Consider the following 26,395-nt stretch of genomic DNA (forward strand, 5'->3'; position numbering starts at 1 on the left):
TAATAACTGATTCAGCCAACATTGTGGGGAGAGACATGTACCATGCTGCCAACGTAGGAGGGTGAGCAATGACACAACTTGCTCATCTTCCCTCACTGTTCTGGCCTCTCCTACCTCACGTACAAGTAGACATTAACTCTTGGCAAGTCAGGTAATGCGTTGTTAATTACTTTTGCTTTCTTTTGCTTCCCTACCCCCTTTCCTTACTTCATGACATCCCCACCTAAGTGCCCAGTGCCTACAGAAAGTGACCAACAAAGTTACTTTGCCTCTAATTCAGTACTTCAAATTAATTCAACTGGACAAAATTTCTTCAACTGTACAAAAAGGGGGTTGGCCTAGATGCTACTTCCACTTCTGATGTTTTGCAATCATAATTTATATGGTATATTATAGTTCAGCAAATGCTTTATATCTATTATATACTACAAGGATTATCTTGTACCTTCCAAGGAAGATTATCTTTAAAGAGAAGCCTGGACTGAGCAATAATTAAAGAAATGACTCACTAATGGTTGGACTTCCTGCACTATATGTAGGAGCTCTTTTAGGAAATAGGTTTACCAACATCACTATAATGTTGCTCTGAATCCATTTTCCTCTCCCAAAGGCCAAGGCAGACCATTAGCAAGGGGATGACATTTTGTCATTCTCAAAATGGGGATCAGGAAAATTTTGGAGCTTTTGCTTTAGGGGGAGACCAGAAGTATTAGGTCAATATCACAGAATCAGGAGATGGTATCAAGTAAAGGATTCCAAAGCAGGAGCAAGGTCTGCTCAAAGACATGAGTCAGCATCCTATTGGATCAGCAGAGTTCAAAGAACCAGTAAAGAAATATGGCCTCAGCTCAGATTTGCTGCCATTTCTGATAGCAGCTAAAAGGGAATCCTCTAACAATTTGCTACATTTGGCATCTTGAGGATATATACGTGTTTTCAAGGTAGCTCTTGCCTTCTAAGTTTTACCTAAAGAAGTTCCTCCAGATGTTTCATGGTTCTAATAATATTTGCTATAGTGAAAAAGGTTGGGACAGGAGGGAAGGGGAACCAGGAGCATAGGTGACTGCCTATTTTACCTGTGTATAAATCCCTAAGATCAGGTATATCTCAAGTGTTTTGCTTCTTAAGAACTCAAAATATCTGTAATTAGGCAGACAGAGGTAAGGACCCCATTGTGTACTTACTGTATGTAAGTGCAGGAGATAGGGAGTAAGTGGCACAAAGTCAGAAAAAAAGAAGATAAAAAATATTCTTTTGTTGTTATTCAATTATTTCAGGTTTCAGTTTGTCCGCCTCTTCATGACCCCATTTGGGGTTTTCTTAGCAAAGATACCGGAACAGTTTGCCATTTCTTTCTCCAGCTAATTCTACAGATGAGGAAACTGAAGGAAATAGGGATTAAGTGACTTGTCCAACATTACACAGCTAGTGTCTGAGGCCAAATTTGAACTCATGAAAATGAGTTTTCATGACTCTTGGCCCAGGGGTCTATTCACTGCACCATATGGCTGTCCTAGTGGAAATTTTGAAGGTGTTCTAAAAAACAAACGTGGCTATTTTTAAGATCCCAGGACAGGTATGGCTAAGATCATCAATCACAGCCTTACCAGGAGCTCTCCTCCCAACTTCAGCCTCAGCTATGTTCACCACTGTTTTGAGTTCTCCTGAAAGCTTAGAACTAAAGGAGGCCATTAAAAGGAAAAGCTGGGTTTTCCTTTTGCACATCAAGCAGCTCTATCTGTCTCTCTCTCATCACCACACAAACTGACAGAGAGCACCAGGCTCTTGTATGTGACGCAGAGAGATTCCCAGAAAGAAATTGAATCAGCCAGCAACAGGCAGGCCAACCAGCAGCTATAACTTAAGTCAGAATCTCATCCAGCAGTTTTGCTTTCCCGGTAACGGGCTCATTAAAGATACAGAAGATACCCACAGCTGCATAGAGCATCTACAGCACCATATTACCGGAAATTCAAGATACATCAGCAGTTTGGCAGTTCACTAGCCCTGCTGTGGGGGACTTCTCCAGGGAAGAAAGTAGGGTGCTCCATGGACCTCCAAACCCTTCTCCCAACAAAGTATCAGATTCTTCAGGTACACTTTTGAAAGGAAGTCTGATGACAAATCATTATAACCCCTAAGTATTTCTCCTTCCTAATTGTAGGCCATAAAAAAAAAAAAAGTGTGTATGTGTATACTCACACATATTTGCACAGAGGATTATTCCCAATATATTCCTCTGATACATTTATGCATGTGTACATAGATATCACATATATAATAATATATACAAAACACATGTATAGAATATACAACAAAAGACATATGAGTTTAGATCTAGTTGAGAGGGTCATCAAAGGTCAACTTGTCTAACTCATTTATTTTTATAACTAATGACACTGATTTCCAGAGAGCTTTGGTGCTTTGTCTGAGATCACACAGTTATATGGTGCAGTGGGGAGAGTGAGTTTACATCAGTTTATATTTAAACATGAGTTTAGATCAAGTCTAGACACTTACTAGCTGTATGACTCTGAGAGAGTCACTTAACCTTATTTGCTTCAGGTCCTCATCTATAAAATGGGCTAAAGAAAGAAAGAGAAATGACTTCAGTTCAGTATCTTTGCCAACAAAATCCTAAGTGAGATCACAAAAAGTTGGATAGGACTGAACAACACAGGTAGTAAAGTTTGTAGGCATTAAAAATAGGATCTCAATCCAGACCTTCTAAATCCATGAATTCTCCAAGATTATGCTGATGGGGTACAAACTAGGACCTATGCTAAAAAGCTAGAAAGGTGTTGAGTATGGGCCACTGAAGCCTGTTGAGAGTCAACCTAAGTAAAGTTGGAGAAACTTGTCACCAGATTGGTGTCAAAGCAATCAATGTTTTTGGCCAATAAATCTCTTCAAGGCCATCTCGGTTACAGGGAGCTATGCATTGTTGGCAAGAAAGCCCACAATCAATCTGAAGGGTCATAGGATTATAGCTCTAAGTTTGGAAGGGGCCTCCAAAACCATCCAGCCCAATTCCTTCATTTTACAGATGAGGAAACTGAAGCTAGGGAAATTTGTTTACTCTTGGTATCTATTTGTGCAATGTTGTACCTGTTCCCTAAATATAAAATGAGGAGAATAATTTCTATGCTACCTATTTCATCTAAGGCTGTGAGGAAAGCACTTTTTGAACTTTAGAATACGATATAAATGTGTATTATTAGTGTTTTCTAAAGAGCTTTTATAAACCAGTCAAAGGTATCATTTCAACCTCATAAGTACCCTGTGACATAAGGCAGACAGGACATGGCTGGTAGGTGAAGTACACCGAACACTGGATCTAAAGACAAAAAAAATCTGAGTTCAAATGCTGACCACCACTTACTAGCTCTGTGTGATTCTGAGCAACTGACTTAATCTTTCTCAGCCTCTATTTCCTCATCTGTCACATGGGTTTAATAGCATACACTTCATGGGGGTTGCTGAGAAGATCAAATGAGAAAATATATGAGGCATTTTATAAACTTTAAAGGGTTATATTAGCTATTATTGTTCTATTATATCCAGTTTACAGAAAAACAAACCAATGTAAAAAAGACGTTATGACCTTCCAAGGTTATATAGATCATTATTGGCCCAGTTAAGATAAGAGCCCACATCTTCTAAATGGGAACAATATTTTTTGGGCATTATGACAGACTAAAATGGGGAAGAGAAATGATAGCAAGCATTCCATCTTTAAGAAGTGGTAGCTTCCTGATCTTTTTTACATTAGTAACTAAGGTATGGCAAGTGGAGCTTTGTCTCAGGTACAAAAATTTATAAGACTTCCTTGCACTTGTAGGTTTTTTTCTTTTTTTTAACATGTATGAGATTGTATTACATTTTTAACATGTATAAGGCAAAAAAGCCTTATTCTGAGAAAAGGGTATGGAGACTTCATCAAATTTTCAAAGGGCTCTACGACACACAATATCATGTAAACAAGTATGTAGGGTGTTGGAATGGGAGACAATTAAGAACAGTTTTCCATAAGGGGTAGCACCTGAGTTGAATCAAAAGGCAAGGAATCAAAAGGCAAGGAGTCCGAGAAGCAGAAGTGAGAAGAAGGAAATTCCAGGCACGATGGAGAATTTTTTATGGAAGTATGTTAGCAAGAATGGAATAGTTAACAAGACAATTTAGACATAAAAAATACACAAAGTGAAGTAATATAAAACAAATAAGTCTATAAATGTCAGATGTAGCCAGATGGCAAAGGTATTTAAATGACAGGCAGAAAAGTTTGTATTTGATTCTAGAGACATAACATGAGTTTGACCATTTTAATTCTTCTGTCTTTAGGCTTTGGTACCTTTGAAATGGTCCAACCTATGTTTTAAGAACATTGATAAGCTAGCTATATAGGAGATGATGGACTGGAAAGGGAAAGCCTGCAAGTGGGAAGACCAAATTATTAAATAATTTCAATCCTCCAAGTAAACTATGATGAGGGTTTGAACTAGGATGATGTTTATATTAACAAAAAGAAGAGGACAAATCAGGTGTCATTAATCTGGGGTCCTTTGAACTTGGGGGGGCAATTAAATATATTTTTATAACTTTATTTCTGTATTAGATTTGTTTGTAATTTTGTTTTATACTTTAAAAACATTATGCCAAGGGGTTCAGAGGCTTCACCAAACTTTCAAAGAGGTCAATCTCACATGAGTGTGCACATTCACACACACACACACACACACACACACACACACACACACAGATTCACAGATTAAGAAGTCCTGGTGTCAAAGTAGAATAGATACAACTTGGAAAATGACTGAATGTGCTATATGGTGAGGAAGACAGAATAGTCAAACCTGAATCTAGGAATCATGGTATGCTCAAGAGAAATATACAAAGTTGGTAAAGATTTTGAGGTTAAAGGGGTGAGGTGGGAAATGAGCCACAATTTGGACAGGTTAAGTCTGAATTGCTAAGAAGGGCATCCAGGGCAAAAGAATGAGTAGGGCCTTGGAAATGAAGGCATAGAGTTATGGAAGGGATTAGCAGTAGATGTATATAGTGTTGGGAGTTATCTATGTAAAAGTTATTGAACCCATGGGATCTAATAAAATCAGCAAGGAAGCAAGAAAAGTGTAAAGGGAGAGGCCCAATATGGTGCCTTGGAAAACACTAGATTGTGTGTCCGCTACATAATCCTCCAAAAGAAATTTCCCATTATATAAGGTTCTTTGGGGTGAGCAAATATTGTCCTCAAGTCTTATTGCCTTATCTAAATGATATCTGTTATCCCAGTAAATCCCTTCACTTAGGGGAAGGAAAGGCAGGAGTTCCTTGAATTTGGCTCAGTCTTTTTGTTTTCCTAATCCATAATACCATGGGAAGCTCACCAAGAAGTTCCAATTTGATCCAATTGCTCATTATATTAGTGATACTGATATGCTTCCAAATACATCATATGGAAGACGTGTAAGGAGCCCTAGAGACCAATGAGTGAAACTTCCTCATTTTACTTACTTTCTAATAAAGAGCCAAGTATAAGTAGATCATATTTTAAGAAAATACCAAAACCCAAGAGAACATGGCAGGGAAATTTAAAAGAATTTTTTGATTTTTTAAAAAAGGATTTCTTTAGGTGCATGCTTTTGCATTTAAGTATATATCTACAGATTGTCAGCTGTCTTTAAAGGCTTTTTTTAAAAGCCTCAAGTGTGAAAGATATTTTTTAAAAGATTAAGATATGCCTCTAAACTTGAAGGTATTTTATATCTTTAAATAAATTGCTTTAATTAAGCTGTAATAGCTTAAAACAGCAGTAAGATTTTGGGATACTTTGTACAATATTCTGAAAATAGTGAATTTGGGCTTTCATCCTTTGCCTCACAACTTTTCCATAAACATAACTCTTGTTTTAATACATCTGCACCAGTGCTAATTTAGGGCTCAGCCTAACTGAAAAAGACAGGTAAATTGGGCTCAGTATCCAAACCTTAAGTTTTTCTCTAGGGAGAGCCCAAGTAAAAAGCCGTTGGCCAGAAACATGCAAGTGATGAACTACCAAGAAGCAACCAAGAAGACTCTGGGGACTGTGAAGAAACTGATTGGTTAATGCAGCTCAGGCCTGTTGTTGCCTTGGGCAAGAGGTTTTGTCCCTGGATTAAAAATATATTGGAAAGTCCCTAACTAGGATGTTGGGAGAGACATCCAATAATCCATGCCAGTTCGTAGATAGAATTATAATCGAGTGGAACTAGATATCCAATGTCATAATCCAAATGGTAAAACAATGCCCTCCTGGAATATGGGAATGGGGGGAGGCAGAAAGAAACAAAGAGGAAAAAAAAGATAGAGGGAGAAAGGAGAAAAGAAAAGAGGGAAAAAGAGACAGGTGGGAGAGGGAGAGAGAGAAGGTAGAAGAAGTAGGGAGGGAGACAAGACAGAGACAGAGAGAGACAGAAACATACAGAGAAATAAACAGAGAAAGAGAGAGAGAGAGAGAGAGAGAGAGAGAGAGAGAGAGAGAGAGAGAGAGAGAAGAAACAGGGAGGCAAAAAAAGAAAAAAACTAGAAACAGAGAAACAGACACATATACACAGACATAGAAAGATAGAAAGAGATAGAGACACAGAAAGACAGACAGAGGCAGACAGAGACAGTCACAAATTGACAAAGATAGATACAGAGGCACAGAGACAAAGTGACAGAGAAAAGCCAAGACTATGAGGGGACATGTACACAAAACTGGCTTTGGGCTTTGGTTAATACACATCTCCTGACCCCAAAGTTATTTACATCCCTTAGCCTTGAAATGTCCTGGAAGTGGTAGATCTCCATAAAGTTTAATTCTCAGAGTGTACAAGGGTCAGTCAAGCATTATGATCCACATGGAGGCTTTCTATGTAACCCCAATCACACTTCCCCCTTCTCTGCCTTGCCCTGGCCCCAGAAATACATCAGCACTGAGAGATACGTTGCTCTTGTATCTTCCCTGGCTGTAGCTTCCATGGCTTTACAGGAGACAGTGTGAATTCATCACAAGGATGAAGGCAGTTCGGCACAGTAGGAAAAATGCTGCCTATGGAGTCATTTGGTTTTAAGCCTGAATTCTACTACTTGCTATCTTCATGACCTTGGGCAAGTCATTCTAGGCCTCAGTTTCCTCACCTGCTGGATGAGATGAACTCTAAGATCCCTGCCATTTAACTATGATCCTGGGTCTAGCAAGGATGGGAAGGAAACCATCCATTGCAATTTCCTATTCATACCCAATTTTTTCCAAGCACCAGAAAGAAAGTTGTTGATGTTCCATTTTAGGAACTTCTAGTTCAGACCTTGGGGTTCTTTAAATGTAAGCAGATCATCTGTGTGGTAATAACCCATTCTCTATGGCTTAGTTGCAAAATCCAAAGTTTGGGAGGCTCTATTATCCTTCCCTCATGGATATTCATTCTGTAGAGACGCTCTAATTAGCCCTAGGTCCCTAAGGTCTCTTTAATCTAATTCCCAAGTATCTCAGTATCTCTGGGAGTTAAGGGTAGAAAGGTTTTAGTCTAACTCCCTGTCCCAATAAAAGAAGGTGCACAGAGCTAAATAGTCTGCACCTCTCTGTTGGGATGGAGGTGGAGGAGAGGATATGTGGAAAAAGAGGCCCATATTCCTTCTCCATCTCTTCAGTTCTCTACTTCCTAGGCTAAATCCTATAACCTATCATATGTAATCAAGAGAAATAATATTTCCCTGAAAAAATCTGATTCCCTATGGGGGAAGAGACTCACACATATACTGCCAAGTAAAACCTCATAGCCCCTGACCCATCTTACTTTTGAAGCAAGATTCATTCTATTTTGATCACTGCAACCTTATCTGACCAGGAAACTGAGGGAATCTTTTTTGAGCTAGCAAAGCTGGGAGGGGGAAACAAATAAATACCTGTATTCTACGTAGTGAAGGGGTTTGTGTGGATGAGAATGGGATTTACAGTTTTTTTGCGTGTGTATAATACAAATGCACAAGTATGGTGTGTGTGTGTGTGTGTGTGTGTGTGTGTGTGTGAGAGAGAGAGAGAGAGAGAGAGAGAGAGAGAGAGAGAGAGAGAGAGAGAGAGAGAGAGAATTTTTTAACCTTGAAAAATCAAAACAGATCAAAGTTAATGACCAGGTGATTTTGGGGGGAGAGGGCAGTTCAGGAAAGATGAAGATGCAGAGCTAAGCAATCTGAAGCCAGCAGGGTTTGCTCTTTCAGAGGAATCACCCCATCCTGTGGAGGCAAATTCCTCAAATCCTAGGCACCAGGGATACATCTAGAGGGGCAGAGAGGAAGCTCTTCAGGGAGGACATCATCAATCAGTCCCCCAGAAGAACAATTTTTCCTATTGCTGCTGACAGTACTGAGAATACACATAAAACCTCTGTGAATACAAAGTTGCCCACTCAGGGTCACAAGAGAGCTTTAAAAACATCCTCATTTACTCCCCTGCCAAAATTTTCAGCCCCTTCTTCCTCCTGTTGGCAGTCTAAAACCAAACCCTAGCAAGCATGATCCCTGTTTCTTTTGACTATGGGTCAGGATGACCCTAAGCCCTAATTCACCCCGCAAGAGTCCCCTGGGATTTGGAAAAGGATTTTGCTTTCCTCGGCTCTGTAGGAAGTTCCACTGATACACATTCATCGAAATCAAAGGAGGGAGGGAAGGATGGAATCTAAGTATCTCTTTTCTTGTTCACCTAGTGGGGGGGGGGGGGGGGAGATCGGTAGAGAAGCTAAGAGGAAAAAAAAGATCACAGATGAATAAAGTTTCCAAGCTCATGAGAGAAAGCTGAGCTTTTCTAACACACACAACATTTTAGGGTGAAGACAGGCTGTCATTGGGAAAAGGTTATGAGGAAAATCTTAAAATACTTATTTCTTTCCCTTCTTATTCCCCCTTGGCAAGCAGAGATCTTACCTCTCATCAGCTCTAAAAGCAATTTCTCTTCCTAAGAACACAGGACTCCACCCGCTGTGGGAGATCTGTCTTCCAACCTCCCTCCCCTTAAGCCCTCACACAGCTGGGCTATTTGCTAATATTAAGAAGCCAGTATGAATCAACATTAAAGGTGATGGGTATCTTTGATTAGAACGAGGGCTATAAAACAAGGTGACAGAAGTCTCACTCCCTCACCAATAAGGACACTGGGATGTTGAGAACACAGAAAGATGGAAGGACAACCAAAAGGTTTTTGAAAAGGGGGGAAGGGAACACTTAACGGACCATCACAAAAAGTGAGCCCTTTATCTCCACTGAGGTGAAAACAGAAGGCAGTAAGATTTTGCTTGGAACACTTGGGTTTGAGGTCATGACAGCAAAAAGAAATTCTTCTTAGTGAAGGGGTTATTAGATACCATAATGGATGACCAAAATTAGTTATTTAGTTTAGGGTTTGGTGGATTAGAACATTTCTCAAAGTTATCTTCCCTAAAGCAAATGATTCTACAATTGGTAAACCAAGGCAAGCAGACACATAACTGAGGTTCAAGTTTAGTGCTGTCTAGAATTAGCATACCATAGTTAACACTTAAGGAAGAACCATTTAATAACAAATTCTCCAGGGTCCTCCTGAATCAAGCAGGAGTCATTAAGATCACTTCTGGATTTCTACAACTTATTATTGTCAACTTTCTCAACCTAGCTGAGGAAACAGATCCTTTCTCTTCAGGTGAAGCTTTAATATTAGGATATTAGGAAGCAAGAAAGTTGTGATACTAACAGATTAAAATAAGCAAGTGTGGTATTTCAGATGAAGAGGATATTCCTTGATATATCCCTGAAAATGAAAATTTTCTGGGAAATACATCTAAAAACACTTTCAGGTACTTTTAAGCAGTCCCCCCCAAAGCAAAAACCATATTAAAACAAACAGCAGTGAGCCCCCCCTTCCCCCCAACCTCCTCTGCTAAGACTTGCCACGGGAAATAAATGCCTATTTGACAAATGAGTTTACTGACCTAGGGGTAAAAAAGAAAATGACAGTTTAAGAGAATGACAATTTCAAAGAATAAATCTGATTTCATAAAAATACAAACATTTTCAATATGTTAAGTATCTTAAGTCGTATTTAAACTTACCTGAGCCAAGAAGAAAATATACTTTCAAATTAACTCATGGGGAGGGAAAAAAGCCTAGTAGAATGGGAAGGACAGAAAATTCAGCTATGATAAAAAGTATTTGCAGGCAATACAGTAATCTTGAAATAATACAATATGTTTTCTAATGCCAACCAAGGAAAATGATACAATTTTCAAACAAGTATCAGACATTTGATAGAGCTGCAAGGTAGGACAGAATTTTCTTATTATATAAATTAAAACCTGACATTCTGCATTTTCTCTTCGTCCCTCCCCACTCCCCAGTTCCGCGGGTCCTCTCAGCTTTAGGTGCTAACTGCTTCTAAGGAAAAAAGGATCCAATCAATTGTCTATTAAAATAGGAAACATAATTGAGTAGCTCTTTTCTAGCAAGTAAACTGTGATATCGCTAGTCATCTATGAAATACTACAAGCTAGGACATTAAATAAGAAAGCCTAAACAACTCATTTACCTCCACGTTCCCCCCCACCTTAACCCACTCCCGCCCTTGATCAACAAACACTACGGTGTTTTGTTTTTTTGATTTTTGGTTTTTGCAGAAAGGACTTTCTGCCCTCCCCCACCAAAAAAAAAAATTCCCCATTCTTGGATGTCTCCAGAGGGGGCTGAGAAAAGTCCCCTGGGAAAAGAGAAGGGTGGGGGGAGACACTCAACACTACAATTCTGATTTATTCGCGTGAACATCAGAAAAACACGTTAGCAAAACATGTCCATATGGAGATAAGAGAAAATACAATGATTTTCTGTTTGCATTGGAAACCCAACAGCTGTGGAAAACCTCGTCAATGTTACAAGCCAATAACTTTTCATCTTTCAGTCTTTTTCGTTTATTAGCCTAAACAAAATTTACTTCGCTGATATTAAAACCATTGGGGGGGGGAAGAAAATCATCTTTCACAACCTTAAAATAGAAACACACTTTAATATCCATCTGCTCCACGCCATAAATTTACGGGCAAGCGAATACACATCTGTTCTAACTTAGTTTCGAAGCTGAAATAGTGGAGCGAAATATCAGCATTATTAGCATCTTGTTTATCTTTTTCTTTTCCATCCTTCTCCCAGCCCCCACGTCCCACATCTGGGGGCTCCTGAAAAAGACAAAACTTACTTGCCCGATTGAAATGAGCTCGACTCACCTTCACAAAGAAGGAGAAGCCCCACGAGCCCCCCGCGAAGAAACATCGTTTTCGCCCGCCAGTAAATCCGAGAGCAGAGCGAACTAGCAAAAGAACAGGGCACGCGTGCGTCCTGCGGGCGCAGGCGGGCAAGTCGCTGGCTCTGAGAGTCCGTCCTCCGAGAGGTGCCGCTGGTTGCCTGAGGGTCTCCGCGTTGGGTGGCTCGCTGACTTGCAGCAGCTGCGACTGCTGCTGCTGCTGCAGGGTCTGTCTGGCCAGTCTCAGCCCGGCTGCCCCATAGTCTGGGGAGAGTGCGGATCTGCTGGGAGGTGCGCTCTCTCTTCTGGTCTCTGGGAACTGTGGCGATACGACCAGGAGGAGGAGAGAAGGAGAGAGAGAGCGCGAGAGGGAGGGGAGGGAAAATAGGAGAGGGAGGGGCGGGGAGGGAGAAGCGGGGATGCAGGCGGACACACACACACAGACACACACACGGATACGCGCACGGACATAGACACACAGGGAAAAGGGTGTGAACCTGCAGCTCGGAGGCCCTGAACAAGAGCTGCCTATAGCCCCTGACCAGAGTGTGCTGTTCTCTAGATCTTTTTCTTCTGGTGAAGAGGGCTCCCCATATCCCCCACTCTACATGCCCAGCCTGACCCTTCTATTATATTTCCCCCAAGGGCTCGCTCCCGCGGGGCTGTAGTCCGAGCTCGGGGGGAGAGGCCCCTCCCGCCCAGCCCAGCTCTCAGCGCGGCGCTAGCTGCGCAACTTTCCAGAAGCAAAAAGAAAGAAGAGTAAGAGATGGCGAGCAGGAAAAAGGATGCTGCTGCCTTCTCTCCTAAAGGCTGCACTCGGGGAAGGGGCTGCCTGGGGGTCTGGGTAAGAAGGGCTGGATTGGGTATGAGCACTGAGAGGAAGGGGGAGCAGTCTGCAGAGAAGCGATCCCGGCTCGGGGCGGGGCAGGGGTTCGGGCAGCTCAGCTTGGCTAGCGCGTCTTCCTAAGGAGGGGGGCGGGGTACTGATGTGGGGAGCGCAGCTACTAGGACCCGTGGACCAGCTGCTGCAAAGAGACAGATGCTGAAAGGGCAGAGTCTCCGGGCGCATCACCACCTGGGTGCGGCGCGGTGCGATCTAGATAAATGGAGGATTGACACAAAATGAAACTGGGCGGCTCTTTCTGGAAATGGAGGTGTGAGGCCCCAAGGGGAAGGCTGAAGGTGCGGTTCTTGGCTCCTGGGTTGGAGGGAAAGGGACCCTAAAGTATTGAGTGGAAAGGTTAGGAGATGTGTAGAGAAGCACGACCTGCACTCCTTTCCTGTCTGAATAACCTTGGACAAGCTATCTACCCCTCCGGGCCTTAATTTCCTTACCTGTAATATGAAGGAGTTAGATTCGATGAAGTTAATGGCCTTTCCACTTACAAATTGCGTGATCCTAAAGTATGGCGCATCTCACTGTCACTGGGTGAAGAGATGGGGATGTGCACTCTCACAGAATAAGTAGACTTCCAGGGTGATAACATGGACAAACAAGGGAGATTTATGTTGAATGACAACCCACATAAATTTCATTATACCTTTCTCTCCAAAAAAATTAGAAAGAAAGAAAAAGAAAAAAGAAAACAAAAAACCCAACCTCCTTGACACAAAATATTGAAAATGTCTGGGAATTCAGTAGCGTAGATATTTTTTGCCTTCACTCTTTAGTAGGGTCTTCATGAGCTTCTGTGGGCCCCCCTTCCGTTCATTGCCTAATGGCTGTCAGTATTCTAGTGATGAGGTAATCTGAACTGAACTGATCTTCACACTAAAGGCCTACAGTCTGAAGCTCTGACCCTTCTTGGCTTCAAAACTTTCCTCACTTAGTAGATTCTTCCAAAGTTTAGCAAACCTTTCAAATACCTAGGGCCCATCTCCTGTAAGGCACCAAAAGGCTCTAGGAAAGACATATTACATTAATGCTGAACATAACCAAAAAAGTAGATGGTGGGACCTGGGCCCAAATTCAATCTTTGGGTATGTCTGGGTGTATCACAAGTCGTAATTGTTTCTTGCTTGGCAAAGGAAAAAAAAACGCTACTTTTTAAGTTAAGGGAACCGGAGGTTGTCAGGGAAAACAATCCAATTCTATATGCTTTCCCCCTTTAATGTAGGCTCTAGGAAATGTCACTTAAACTTTCCCACCTCTAAAATAGGTTCTAGGAAATACCACTTAAAATTACTATGAGTTTTCAGAAGGCTCAGTAGTATGCTAAGGACTCCTCCCCAAGTTGCAGCAGCTTCTTCCAATAGAAACAGGGTTTGGAAACCCCAGGCTCAGTCCTGTAGATCAAATCCAAAAGGAAAGGGGCCTTTGTTCTTCGGATGGTAGGAAGACTGAAGCCTGTGGCTGTGGATGGAGGAAATCTGAGGGATCCAGAATCTTCAATGTAATTAGAAGGAATCTCTCCTACAGTAGGGATTGCACTTCCCCAGTCCTCCCTCACTGAGATGCAGTCAGAACTAAATAAGCAATTGCAAATCACCCTGCAGATATGAAGTCAAAGTGAAATCAGCCTGCACTGTGAGAGGAACCAGCCAGCAGGATGGATGAGAAAATGCTTCAAGGCTTTGGCATATACACAAGTTGGCTCTGACCCAGTATGTTCTACCCAATAATGGCAAAACACTCAGTCATAAGATAGGGCAGGGACCAGCTTTCAGAGCAGCTATATGGTCTCTGGGTGGGACAGTTTGGAATTCAATAAGGACATGCACCCTAGGAGCTGACTTAGGTTAGGGAAGTTCTGAAAGCAGAAACTACTGCTTGTCCCTCAGACATTGTTTAGTGTCTGATTGCCCGGGATATTACTTTTTCCACCTCTTCTCCCCCATACCAGTTTATTGAACCATCTTCCCATTTTAGCTTCTTATGCTCTAAACTTTGCCTGGGACTTAGCTCAGATATAGGGAACATGAACAAAAATTAGTTACAAGACAGTGGGAAACAGTAAACCACTCACCCCCACATTCCCCATGACACTTTCTGAAGCTTCCTGACACAGACTCATTTGCTGCCAGGACAGGATCTCACACTTCCCTGTGGGAGGAAAGGAGGAAGACATAAAGGCCAGAGAGAAGGGCATTGAAGACCCTTTTCCTTTCATCCTTTAAAGATTGTGACCCTTTATCCTCTCCCCAAGGCTTCCCTCTCGACTTATTCAGCCCTTTGCAGTCTTAATCATAATACTCTAGGGAAATCCCTTCAGCTTAGTGCATCACAGATAACTAGCTGGTGTCTCTCTGATAGGCTCACTTGGGAGCCATGCCCTCCCTGGCTTTTCTCCTTTACTGAGGACCATGTATATCCAAATGCAAACAAACAGGTAGTTGTCGTTTCTTAGCACTGAGCTCTCCTTTTGCATTAAGAATGATGACCCTAGGGACCAATCAAAGATACATCTCAGATGTGTACCCACAAGAATAAGAAGAGGCATACCATCCAGCAGAGGGCAGGGCTGAAGTACAGCTACTGTCATCACAAGTAGTCTGGGTAGTACCAGAGGGAGTACTAGTGACAGTACCCTATCCTTCTGCCCATTTCTTCCTGCAGACCTCACTTCTCTTGCATTCTTAGGATGGCTTTGTCACCTGACTAGATTGCATTTAAACTCATAGGACCATGGGAGTTAGTGCTGAAATGGGCTTCAGAGATTACCTAGCCAAATTTCGTCACTTTGCAAACGAAGGTCCAAGCCCAGGGAGATCCTGCAATACGGTAGAAAGAACATAGCTTTGAGAAGTAAAAGATCTGGGTTTGAATCTCTGCTCTACTGCTTGATCCTCTGTGTGGCTTTGGGCAAATTAATGTACCAAAGTAGTACATTACTCTGGGCTCCAGTTTTTTCAATTGTAAATAAAAAGGAGAAGGGGAGAAAGGGAGAAGGGGAGGGGGAGAATGGATGATACTATCTATTTAATTTTGGTAAGTCACAACTTTATTGGGTCTAAGTTTCCTTATATGTGAAATGAGATGGTTGTACTAAATGGCATTTACTATACCTTCCAGTTCTGGAGCTAGACTATCTCTGAAGTTCTTTGGCCAGTTTTGTAGCAATAATTGTATAATAAACAGGTAGTTAGTGGAACAAAATTCAAACTCAGATTGTCTGACTTCAAAGTGAGTGCTTGATCTTTTGCATCATATTGCAGCAGCTATGCATTTGATACATCATACTTTCTATAAAGATATTTTCATATAAAAATATTTTTAAAGATCATTTTCCAAACACCCAGATAGCAAAAACAAGCTATTTGTATAACGAAGAGTACTTGGGATGGGACAAACTGGGTATTGTAGTAGCTGGTCAATAAATAATTACTGATCTTTTTGTGGTGGCAAAGATTAAAAACTGAGGGAATTCCATCAATTGAGGAATGACTAAACAAGTTTTGGTATTAATTATAACAGAATACTATTACGCTCTATGAAATGATGAGTAGAATGGTTTCAGAAAAACTTGGAATTATATGAACTAATTCAAAGTGAAGTGAGCAGAACCAAGAAATCATTGTCATACAATAACAGCAATATTGTACAATGATCAACTATGAATGAATGGCTACTCTGATCAAGATAATAATCCAAGACAGTTCCAAAAAAAATGCTATCTACCTTCAAAAAAAGAACCAATGAACTCAGTGCAGAGTGAATTTTAATTTTCTTGGTTATTTTTGCAACATGGCTAATATGGAAAAATGTATTGCATAGCTATTCTTGTATAATTGACACATTGCATGTTCTTTTAAGGAATTGAGGAGGGGTGGGAAGAAGGAAAAGAATTTGGAACTCAAAGTTGTAAAAAATGAATGTTAAAAAATTTATGGGTAATTTGGAAATATATAACAAAATAAATACAAATATAAATTTTAAAAAAGCTTGCTGATTGGTTGATTGGAGAAGGACCATTGAAGTAGTCCTCAAAAAGAAAGTTTCTGTCTTTCTCTTTCCTTTCTGTTTTCTCTCTCTCCTTTTGAGTCTCTTAGAGGAATACCTCTTTAGGTTGTCTCATCTTAAACCAAGGCTTCTTTGGGGATTTGCTTCTCAGAAACTTGCATTTCTGAACTGTGTGGTTGTCCCAATCTATTCTGTGCACTAATCCATTTGCTCCAGCAGGGACATTAGAAGAGTTTTTGAGTACCTTTTGAATGCAATTCATCTGCTACAGAGCTTAGGACTACAGTAGGGAAGGAAGAATAAAGGAATCTCATTTTTCAGAAGACTTTCATTTCATTCTAGGTATGCACTGACTTCTCTGGAACACTGCTTTATTCCATTCTTCTTTTTGTTTCCATTTCCACTTTTTTTTCCTCCCCTAAAGAGTAAAGCAGGATATTGTGTGTTTCAGGAAGTAGGATTGGAGATTAGTATGGAGAAATGAAATGGGATGATAGTAATTCCTCAAAGTTCCTTGAGAGCAGACACGGTTTCTTTTTAGTTTAGAGTCTAGTACAGTGTTTGACATATACTAGACACTAGACTTTGAATAAACACATTGAATATTGACCATTGAATATTTCTCTTCTCAAATACCTACCACATATTCACCTACTTCTTAAAATCATAATTATATAAATTAAACTGTATATGGAAAATAATATTCATAAGTATCTCAGACTTTTCTACTCAGTTGAAATCTCCCTCTCCAAAACAAGATAGGAACTTGGTACCCAAGAAGGCTATAGCTATGCTTGGTCCTGAGAAGCCTCTACTCCTCCTCCCCATGAGTTTCTTTTCTTATTAAACACCTTTTTACAATTAGTTTGGGAGAAAGGAGGAAAGAGAAGCTTAAATCTGTGATTTCATTTGTGAAGAGGATTCCCAGGGAGGAAATTCCTCCAATCAATCAGCCATTAATATTTCAATTTATTGTCATAGATAGAGAATTACTTGGAAATACTGAAAGGGCAGGTATCAGAAGCAGGGTTTAAATATAGGTCTACATCCTGGTCATTTTAATCATACTCTCTCTTGGTAACTATTATTGTTCAGTTGTTTTCTTTGTGTCTGACCCTTCATGATCCCATTTGGGCTTTTCTCAACAAAGGTACTAAAGCAGTTTGCCATTTCCTTCTCTAGTTCATTTTAGAAATGAGGCAACTGAGGCAAATAACCTTAAGTTATACAGCTAATATATGTTTGAAATAATATTTGAACTCAGGAAAATGAGTCTTTCTGACTGTAAGCCCAGCATTCTATCCACTGTAACACCTAGCACAGATTGTTAACATATTGTCCTTGTAGACAAGATGGAGAGCTATATGCTAGAGAATAGTATAGTTAGTTAAATTCAGAACTGGCTGAATGACTGGAGCCAAAAAGTAAGCATTAATGTCAACCATGTCAACCATATTAACCATGTCTCTAGTGTAATGCCCCAGTAATCTATCCTTGGACATGTGCCTTTAATTTTTTTTTCAATGACTTATAAGAAACATATGTGGCAGGTTTATCAAATTTACAAATGATATTGAATTTGGGAAGGATAGCAAGCAAGTGGTTGAAAAAAAGAATCTAAAAAGAACTCAACAGGTTAGAATGATTGGCTTAGAGATAGCTAGGTGGCACAGTGGATAGAGAATGAGCCCTGGAGTCAGAGAACCTGAGTTCAAATCCAAACCTCAGACACTTGCTTGTATTGAGAAGGGATTCCCAAATCACTTTGGATATTAATAATCTCTTCCAAATTTGAGAGTCTATGATTCTAAAATTGTGTAGCTCCAAATACTTTCATTTATTGACTATATTGATACAAGTATATTAATACTTATTGAAGTATTTCCCAAGCACCTATTGTGTACGAAGTATTATTCTAAATATTTTGACATATACGAAAAACAGACCCACCCTCAAGAAGTTTACAATCTAGCTACAGAGCAAGCATGGTATAAAAATCAGACTTGTCATCCATCCACTTGGGTTTTAATGCCAGTTCTTCCTTTCTAGCTATGTGACTTTGTCATTTAACCTCCATTGCTTAATATCTTTATCTGTAAGATAAATGTGTTTCTTTCTAAAGATTCTTTCTTCTCTAAAACTTGTTGGTTCTAGGGAGGAAATAATCTTAATAAATTCAATGTAAAATCCATTTTTATTAAATTTGATTTTTGTTGATACCTTTTATGTTTATGTCATATTCAGCTTCTAATATAGCTTCTCTCTTCCTTATCCAGTGAGCCATTCTTTGATTAAACTAAAAGTCAAAAGAAATGGGGAAAAAGCAGCTCAGAAAAACTAACCTATGTGTCAACCATGTCTATGGGTATAGAATACTATATACATAAGAATACCTGTTCTTGTACATACCATATTATATATTCATAGTCCCTCAGCTATGCAAGAACGAAGGGGAAGTACATTTTCTCATCTCTTTGGTAGAGAAAAGTTTGAAAATTATGATCTTACAATGTTCAATTTTATTTTATTTTCCTTCAATTTACATCGTAGTGCTCATTGTATATGCAATATTATTTTCTTGGTTCCACTTACTTCATTCATCATTAGTTCATATAGATCTTCCCAAACATCTCTAAATTCTTCATGTGTCAAATTTTCTGATGTTATAAAATTCCCTTATGTTAACATACCATAATTTCTTCAGCCATTCCCCAAACAATAAATACTTTGTTTCACTTCTTTGCTAATACAAAAAGTGTATCTATTCATAGTTCACCACATATAGGACCTGTCTTTCTTTGACTTTCTTAATGTAATATGCTTAGCAGCAGGATCTCAGGGCCAAAGGGCATGAATAGTTTGGTCACCTTTAAAGGAATATTATAAATTGTTTTTCATCATGTTTAAAATAATTCCCAACTTGACTGACAGTATATTCATGTGCCTATCTTTCATCAGCACCTCCAACATCACTATTTCTGTCTTATCACTTTTGCCAATTTATGGAACATGAGTTAAACTTCAGAGTTCTTTTGATTTTTAATTTCTCTCATTAGTTATTTGACACAATCTTTCCTATGGTTATGAATATTTATTCTTATCCTTTGACCACTTAGTTATTGGGGAAAGGCTATTCACAGGAGAGCTATTTTCACTTAAATAAAGTGATGAATCTGCATAGTCATCCTATTCCACATCATCCCTCTCTGTATATTTCCCTTCTTTTGGCAATTTATACTTTAGCCATCTCTCTGAACCAAATCCATGTTTTGTTTTGTTTTTTACCATCTCTTTCCTGATCTTATTTCTTTAATAGACTGTTTTTCATTTATTCCTTTCACACTAAATAGAAATTTTTTTCTTTTGCCATACTTCATCCTCCCCAATTTCCTTTAAATTGAAGACATTTCCCTATCTTATCCATTTGTTAGCCTGGAAATACAAGTAGAAGGATTGATCATCTCTGTTTTTCAGTAAAAATATCACAATTAAAAAGGTTAAGTGACTCATCTAAGTGAGTTTTTTTGGTGTTAGTGAAAATGAGGTAGTACATTAGGTGAAAATTTGAGAGAAGGCGGAATCAGATGAAAAGTTTTTTTAATGAATTTTTTTAAATGAAAGGGAAAATTAGAAAGTGAAAGCAATAGGGAAGGATCTATTGGATAAGGAAAGATTTAAAGATTAGACAGAAAGAGAATGATGAACAGGAATAGCTTCTGGAGAAAAGAAGGGAATGACATTGAGTATCAGTAGGGATGATTATTGTTTACAAGGAGAAAGGTCTCATCTTTCTCTGAGACTATAACAAAGGATATAATAGGACTTAATGCAGAGATGATTTAAGTATGGAATTATGGAAAAGAAAAGACTTTTGATGAATGTGTTTAAATGTTTAAAACAGACACACTTAAAAAAGAAAGTCTATGTTACTTATAGCAGTCATTATGCAGGTAAGCATTATTTTTCTTGTTAAAATTTAGCCCTCTCCATAGTGAAGAAAGAATAGTAGGGATTCCATTGTACCTAGCTTCAGGATTTCAAAAGAGATACTTAAAATCACCAATTATAATAACATTCTATTTGAATCACTTGAAGATTCTTGAAACACTTCCCATATGTTATACTAACAGATTTCACATAACACACAATAACCATGGGTGATAAGAAAAATAGTTATTATTATGCCCATTTGTAGATAAGGACATCAAGATACAAAGAGCTTTAAATCCTTTCCCGACAACTAAGGAATGTCAAGAGAGGTTCTGGACCTCTCAGGTCTCTTGCTTCCCAATCCAGCATTTTCTACCGTACTATCTAGGGTAATTCATGTAGAAATAATGAAGCAACTACGAATGGAGATTTAGTCTTAACTCAAACATGGCTGGCATGCTTTTTATTTCCCAAAAAGGTTTCATAATCTGCCTTGTAATGCAGTTTTAGACAACTTTTTACGAATGCACTTTTTAAAATAGACCTTAATGGATTCTTTGCAGTGGTTACTGTCCATTGTGTAAATGCAAACAGGAGGCTTTTTGAAAACATGTATTATTGATCAGAAAGGCACCAGCAATTATAACCTAGTATATCACATTGTTCAATATACACTTCCTATACAGCTCCATGCTTTTACTCACTCATAACTTTCTAACAAATTATCCTTTAACTGTGAATCTTCTCTTTTCTTTCTTTCCTTTTTCTCTTCTTTCCATATATCTTTCTTTCCTTCCTTTCTTCTTGCCTCCCCTTCCTCTTTTTCTCTCTCCTTTTCTTCCCATCCTTTTTACTTCCTTCCTCCCTCCCTCCCTCCTTCTCTCCCTTCCTTTCTTCCTTACTTCTTTTCTTCTTTCTTCCTTCTTTCCTCTCTCCCTTTTTCTTTCCTACCTTCCTCTATCCTTCCCTCTCTTCTTTCTTTGTTTCTTAATTTGTTTTTTCTTTCTTTCTTTTCTTCTTTCCTTCCTTTCTTCCCTTCATTTGTCTTGCTTTTCTTCTTTTCTCCTTCTCTTTCAATTCTAGAAAATACATGTTCCAGTCATTTGTTAGCTAGGCATAGATGAAAAATAATACATACCTTTAATTCATATCTATCATTTTTGTCCAGGAATTGGTGATCTTGAGATTGTCCAGAGTTTTAACTTTCTTTCAAAATGAGCCATAGACCAAAATTCCAGCCATATTCATCTTATGACGTTTTGCCATTTTAGACTTATGAAAAAAGAAAGAAATTCCATAATCACCAATTCCTGGGCAAAAATGATAGATATTTTTAAAATCACAATAATCATAATTACAAAGCAATTTATATACATTTGTTCATTTGACCCTTACAAAAACCCTAAGAGATAGATGCCATATTTTTAAATTCCACAAATGGAAAAACTGAGGCTGAAAGAAGGTAAGTTATTTGTCCAGAGTCATATAGTCAATAGATGTCAGAGGAAGAATTTGAACCCATGTTTTTCTGACTACTAAGTAGAGCGTTATAATACACTGCCAATCTATAAACACAAATTGATAGCTGGAAGGGACCTCAGAGGTCTCTAATTCAATTTCTTTATTTTGTAGATAAGGAAACTGAAGTGCAGAAGAGTTAAGCAGCTTCCCAAAAGTCACAATGTCAGAGAGAGAATTTGAACCCAGGTTCTTTAATTCTGGAGTCAGTCCTCTTTCCACAGCTTTCCTGCAGAATTGGTGCATAACAGAATTTTAGAAAATTTAACTACTGGAAATTTGTCATATCATCAAGCCAAAAGTTCTTAATCCTTTACTAGCTTCATAATCCCCTTAGGCAGGATGTTGAAGCCAATGAATCCTTCCAAGAATAATGCACAAAATTAAAATACATAGTATTGCAAATAAAATAAATTATATCAAAATACAATTAAGAAAATATTACAAAAACAAGTTCAGACTCCAGGTGAAGAATGCTGAAAGTCTAACTTCTCAGTGTATGGAGGAAGAAGCCCACCTAGATTAATCACATAGCCATTTAATTGCAGAGTAAGATCTTAGCTCTCTCCCCCATAGTAGAGATATTTAAAATCCATTAGCATTTCAGCAGATAGTTCAATTCTTCAAGAATTCAAGAATCTGATTTTCATTAGTGATTTTGTTACTCCTACCACTCATATGATGACCCTTCCATAGCTTAAAAGTTGACTTTTGTGATTTGCCATAGAGCAAAGTTTCACTGCCCCAAGGACAAAGTCATCAGAAGTTCTCCAAGCTTAGCTGGGTTATTCCTCATTCAGGCCCATACCCCCATGATGTTTTCCAGCTTGGGAGGACTTGATAGAACTTGAACTTTACAGGTGTAGCCTTGATAAACTTAGGGATCCCTTTTTTTCCATAATGAGGAAGAGGATTTGAGTGGAGGTTTCACAATGAAAAAAAAAAAAACTAATTGTTAAACTAGTATGAGAATCAGGACATAGAGAAGCATTGTTATGGTGCAGAAGTTCATATTTTAATATAATGGCCCTTTTGTTTTACCCCTTCTGTTTTCTAAATAAATTTAAGGAATATAGTTAGTAATATTACACAATGGAAGACAGAAAAAGCAAGAAATTCAGACACAACAACATTAACTTACCCACAAGGCACATGTTATGAGAGTTTCAGACTTAAAAAGTCATTTTTCATTTTATTCCCAGAACAGGGTTTCCTTGGCAGCCTCACACTTGCTTTCATCTATACCTTCGCATCTAGCCTCTCTAAGTATTTATTGCTGGGATATTTAAAGAGCAGATTTGGACCCAGGTGGTCTTTTTGAGTTGACAAAACCTGCTGTGCCAACAATTACTTCAGGAATGTTTAATAAATAAGAAGGTTATGCATTTAATGCCCCATAATAACTCCTCCAGGACAACAATCCAGAGAACACATCCTCAATTCATCTCTACATAAAATGTCAGGACTTCTCAATCAGTCTTTGGCTTCAAAACTTCTCCAGGATTTTGAATATCTCTCCCTTCTTCAAATAAGCATTGAGACTACATTAAGAACAATAACTTAGACAGGAAGGAATAGTGGTAGCAAATGGCCTAAAAAGTCCATGTTTTTTACAGTCATGGAAAAAGAAGTACAAATCCCTATTGATCTCTTTTATTATTTCCTTACAGTTTTTGGAAGGGCACATTCTGTAACAGAGTCAGCCTTCAACAATTCCCATTTTCCATTTTAGTAGCTCTTGTCTCTTTAGAATTCGATCTCCTTCTCCATGTACCTGGACTTTGGTCCTGTCTTGTGATTTCTTCCACACTGTACTCAGTCTTGACTTCTCCAAGCATGAGACTTAATTCCCCTATTTTTCTTTCCAAAGAGTTCTACTAATGCAGTCAGTTTATTGGAAAATATGTAAGCAAATTTACACCAAAATACTAATGGCTGGTTGTTTTTACTACTCCTTAGGTTCTTGCATCCTAATAGAAGATAATACCTCAACTCAGAAAATTGATATTTATGAAATTCCAGCTGTTACTGAGGTAATCATTTGGGCATTCCCAGAATTCTTCCTATTATTTTATTCATATATAGCCCCACTTCCAGATGGATTGATGATGATGTTTGCGATAAGGATGATGATATTTAGCACTTATGTAGTAGTTTAATACAAAATGTATTACAAATTTGATCTCATTTTATCCTCACAAAAACCATGAAAGGTAAGTTTTATAATTATTCCCATTTTATAGATGGGGAAATTAATGCAGAAGTTAAATTATTTGTCTATAGCTAGTAAACATCTGATAAACACTGATAAACTGATAAACAGAATGCTGACTGCTGATCTAGCATTCTAGATCAACTGGAGGGACAGGGAGGAAAGAGCTCTGTAATAAAATATGAATTTCTGTGCCATCACAGAAACAACTCTGTGATGCTGTATATATTCTCTGAGGGAGAAGCAAAGGCAAGAGAGAAAAGATAGATGGAAGATGGAGGTAGGGTACAATCTTCAGGTGACAAACAGGAGGGAGCCATAACACATGTGAGTAAAGCCAGAAGTTCAGAATATCCTTTGATTTCCAGTACCTACATTTCTAGAAACTATTAAGAATGAATTTCTTTAGAAACTCTTTAGAAACATAGTTCTTTCCTAAAAGAGTATATAAACTCGAACTCATATCTTCTCAGCACTCTCTGATTCTGAACTTCCTCCCTCTGATTGGATCTGGTTTTAAGGAGCTAACAGATTCTTTACAGTGAAACAGGCCATTCATAAGAAGCCTGGAAAGATAATGTGGGATTTCATATATTTATGGATTTGTGTGATTTTGGCTAAAACTTCCAGGAACTTATAGGAAAGAGAATTCTATATGTAGAAACACAATAATTTTGTTTCTGGTTGGATTTATATCACAAAAAAGAGTAATGATAACCTCTGAACCATAAATTAAAAAGTGAATAGCTCTACTCCTATGAAGAAGAAATCAAACTGCAAATAAACACCACCTGATTACAGCAGAGAAAAATACGTGGGGATATTGAAAAGTTAGCTATGATATCTAGCAGAGATTACTGTGGCAGAGATGTCAGGGCACAGGAGATTTCAGCTCAGTGGAGACCACAATTTTCTAAGAACATTAGAATTTTTCATTGTCAGGCTATTTAGTATGTGTACCCAAATGCATTTACCGTGTCTGATCCTTCATATGTTTTTTTCCTATATATCCCTTAATCTATGCTAATATGGTAACAAATAGTTGAGAGAATTCTGAAGGAGAAGCAGAGGCAAGAAAGAAAAGATAGATGTAGGATGGAGACAGGTACAATCTTCAGGTGGCAAAAAGGAGGGAGCTATACATATGTGGGTAAAACCAGAAATCCTTTGATTTCCAGTATCTACAGTCCTAGAAACTACTAAGAATAAATTTCTTTAGTAATGTTTTTCTTTCCTCAAACCATAAATAGAAGCAATCTGTGGGTATGAAAACAATCTTTTGTACTTATTTAGCTATGCTATTTTATTAAGTGTTTTGCTTTGAACTAATATGACTTATGATTGTTCTACTAAAAGAATACATATCTATGGGGGGGGGTCAGGATCCATAGTTTCATTGGATATTGACTTACAATGTGCCTCAAATTTTTAGTAGCATTTGTTAAGGGGACCATGAGTTCTACTTGTGCTTTCCTTATTACATGCTCAATGAATACAAGGGCACAAACAGCGGGAAAGAATCAATTCAACCTTTACTACCTTAGACATCTACCTATCTTCCCTTTTATTCTACTCCTATCCCACTGTATTTCATGACTTAAACAGTTCCATTCCAACCATAGGATTATATAATTTATGTATGCATGTATGTATGTAATATATACATTTTACATATATATACATACACACACACACACACACACACACACACTATCTATCTCTCTATATAAATAGAGACAGACAGGCAGGCAGGCAGAGACATAAAGACAGAGAAGAGAGAGAGAGATAAAGTTCGGTTATTTGGAGTTTTCCTGGCATGGATACTAGAGTTCTTTGTCACTTTTTTTTTCAGTTCATTTTACAGATAAGGAAAACGAGTCAAACAGGGTTAAACAACTTGCCCAGTAAGAGTCTGAGCCTGTATTGAACTCTGATTCTTCTGACTCCAGGACTGGCATGCTAACTACTCTATGATATATTATATAATTATTATGTAATATGTACATATTATAATAAAAGAATATGGAATAAATATTGTATCTCATGTTTTAAGTAACACCGTCATTTTTACAGAAGATGAAATGGAGAGATTAAGCAACTTGCTAAAACCACATTGCCTGTTGATGGTAATGTCAGGACCAGAATTCAACCTTCCTGATTCCTTATCCAGTGTTCTTTCCACTGGAAACTATAAACATCTCAATCTGAGACAATCAAACTCATAGACTTCTACACTGTTGTTGCTGAAAAGAAACTTGAAGATTATTGATTTTAGCCCTCTTATTTTTCTGATGAGAAAACTGGTATCAGGAAAGGTAAATTGCTTGTCCTATGTTCCTGGAAAAAGTAAAAACAGGTATATTTACCTTTTTTTCTTTCTTTTCTCATCCAAAGTCCTCAAGAAGTGAGTGGCAGGAAAATATAAATGTACTCTGCTAAAAATAACTCCTATTCCCCCCCCAAAAAAATTAAACACATTTAAATTGGTTTGAAGGAGCCACATCTAACCAGCTAGAAGCCATTCTCTATTGCCATTCTTCCTTCTGCCAAATGA

The 26,395-nt window shown here is 38.4% G+C and overlaps 2 protein-coding genes across 2 annotated transcripts in view; both read right to left on the bottom strand.

Moving 5' to 3' along the window:
• The window catches only part of LOC127546956 (uncharacterized), a 101,728-nt gene extending 86,965 nt beyond the window's left edge, over nt 1-14,763 (bottom strand). Inside the window, exons 1-3 of the mRNA XM_051973832.1 lie at nt 14,724-14,763; nt 14,248-14,324; nt 11,265-11,885 (exon numbers count right to left, since the gene is read on the bottom strand). Of these exons, the coding sequence (XP_051829792.1) occupies nt 11,265-11,885; nt 14,248-14,324; nt 14,724-14,763 (738 nt within the window). The remainder of the gene's footprint in view (nt 1-11,264; nt 11,886-14,247; nt 14,325-14,723) is intronic.
• Nucleotides 14,764-20,325: 5,562 nt separating this feature from the next.
• The window catches only part of LOC127551861 (heparan-alpha-glucosaminide N-acetyltransferase-like), a 428,410-nt gene continuing 422,340 nt past the window's right edge, over nt 20,326-26,395 (bottom strand). Inside the window, exon 19 of the mRNA XM_051981996.1 lies at nt 20,326-21,190. The gene's annotated coding sequence lies outside the window, so the exon portion shown is untranslated. The remainder of the gene's footprint in view (nt 21,191-26,395) is intronic.

This window comes from Antechinus flavipes, chromosome 2 (genome assembly GCF_016432865.1).
Source record: "Antechinus flavipes isolate AdamAnt ecotype Samford, QLD, Australia chromosome 2, AdamAnt_v2, whole genome shotgun sequence".
In the NCBI taxonomy this organism is placed as follows: Eukaryota; Metazoa; Chordata; class Mammalia; order Dasyuromorphia; family Dasyuridae; genus Antechinus; species Antechinus flavipes.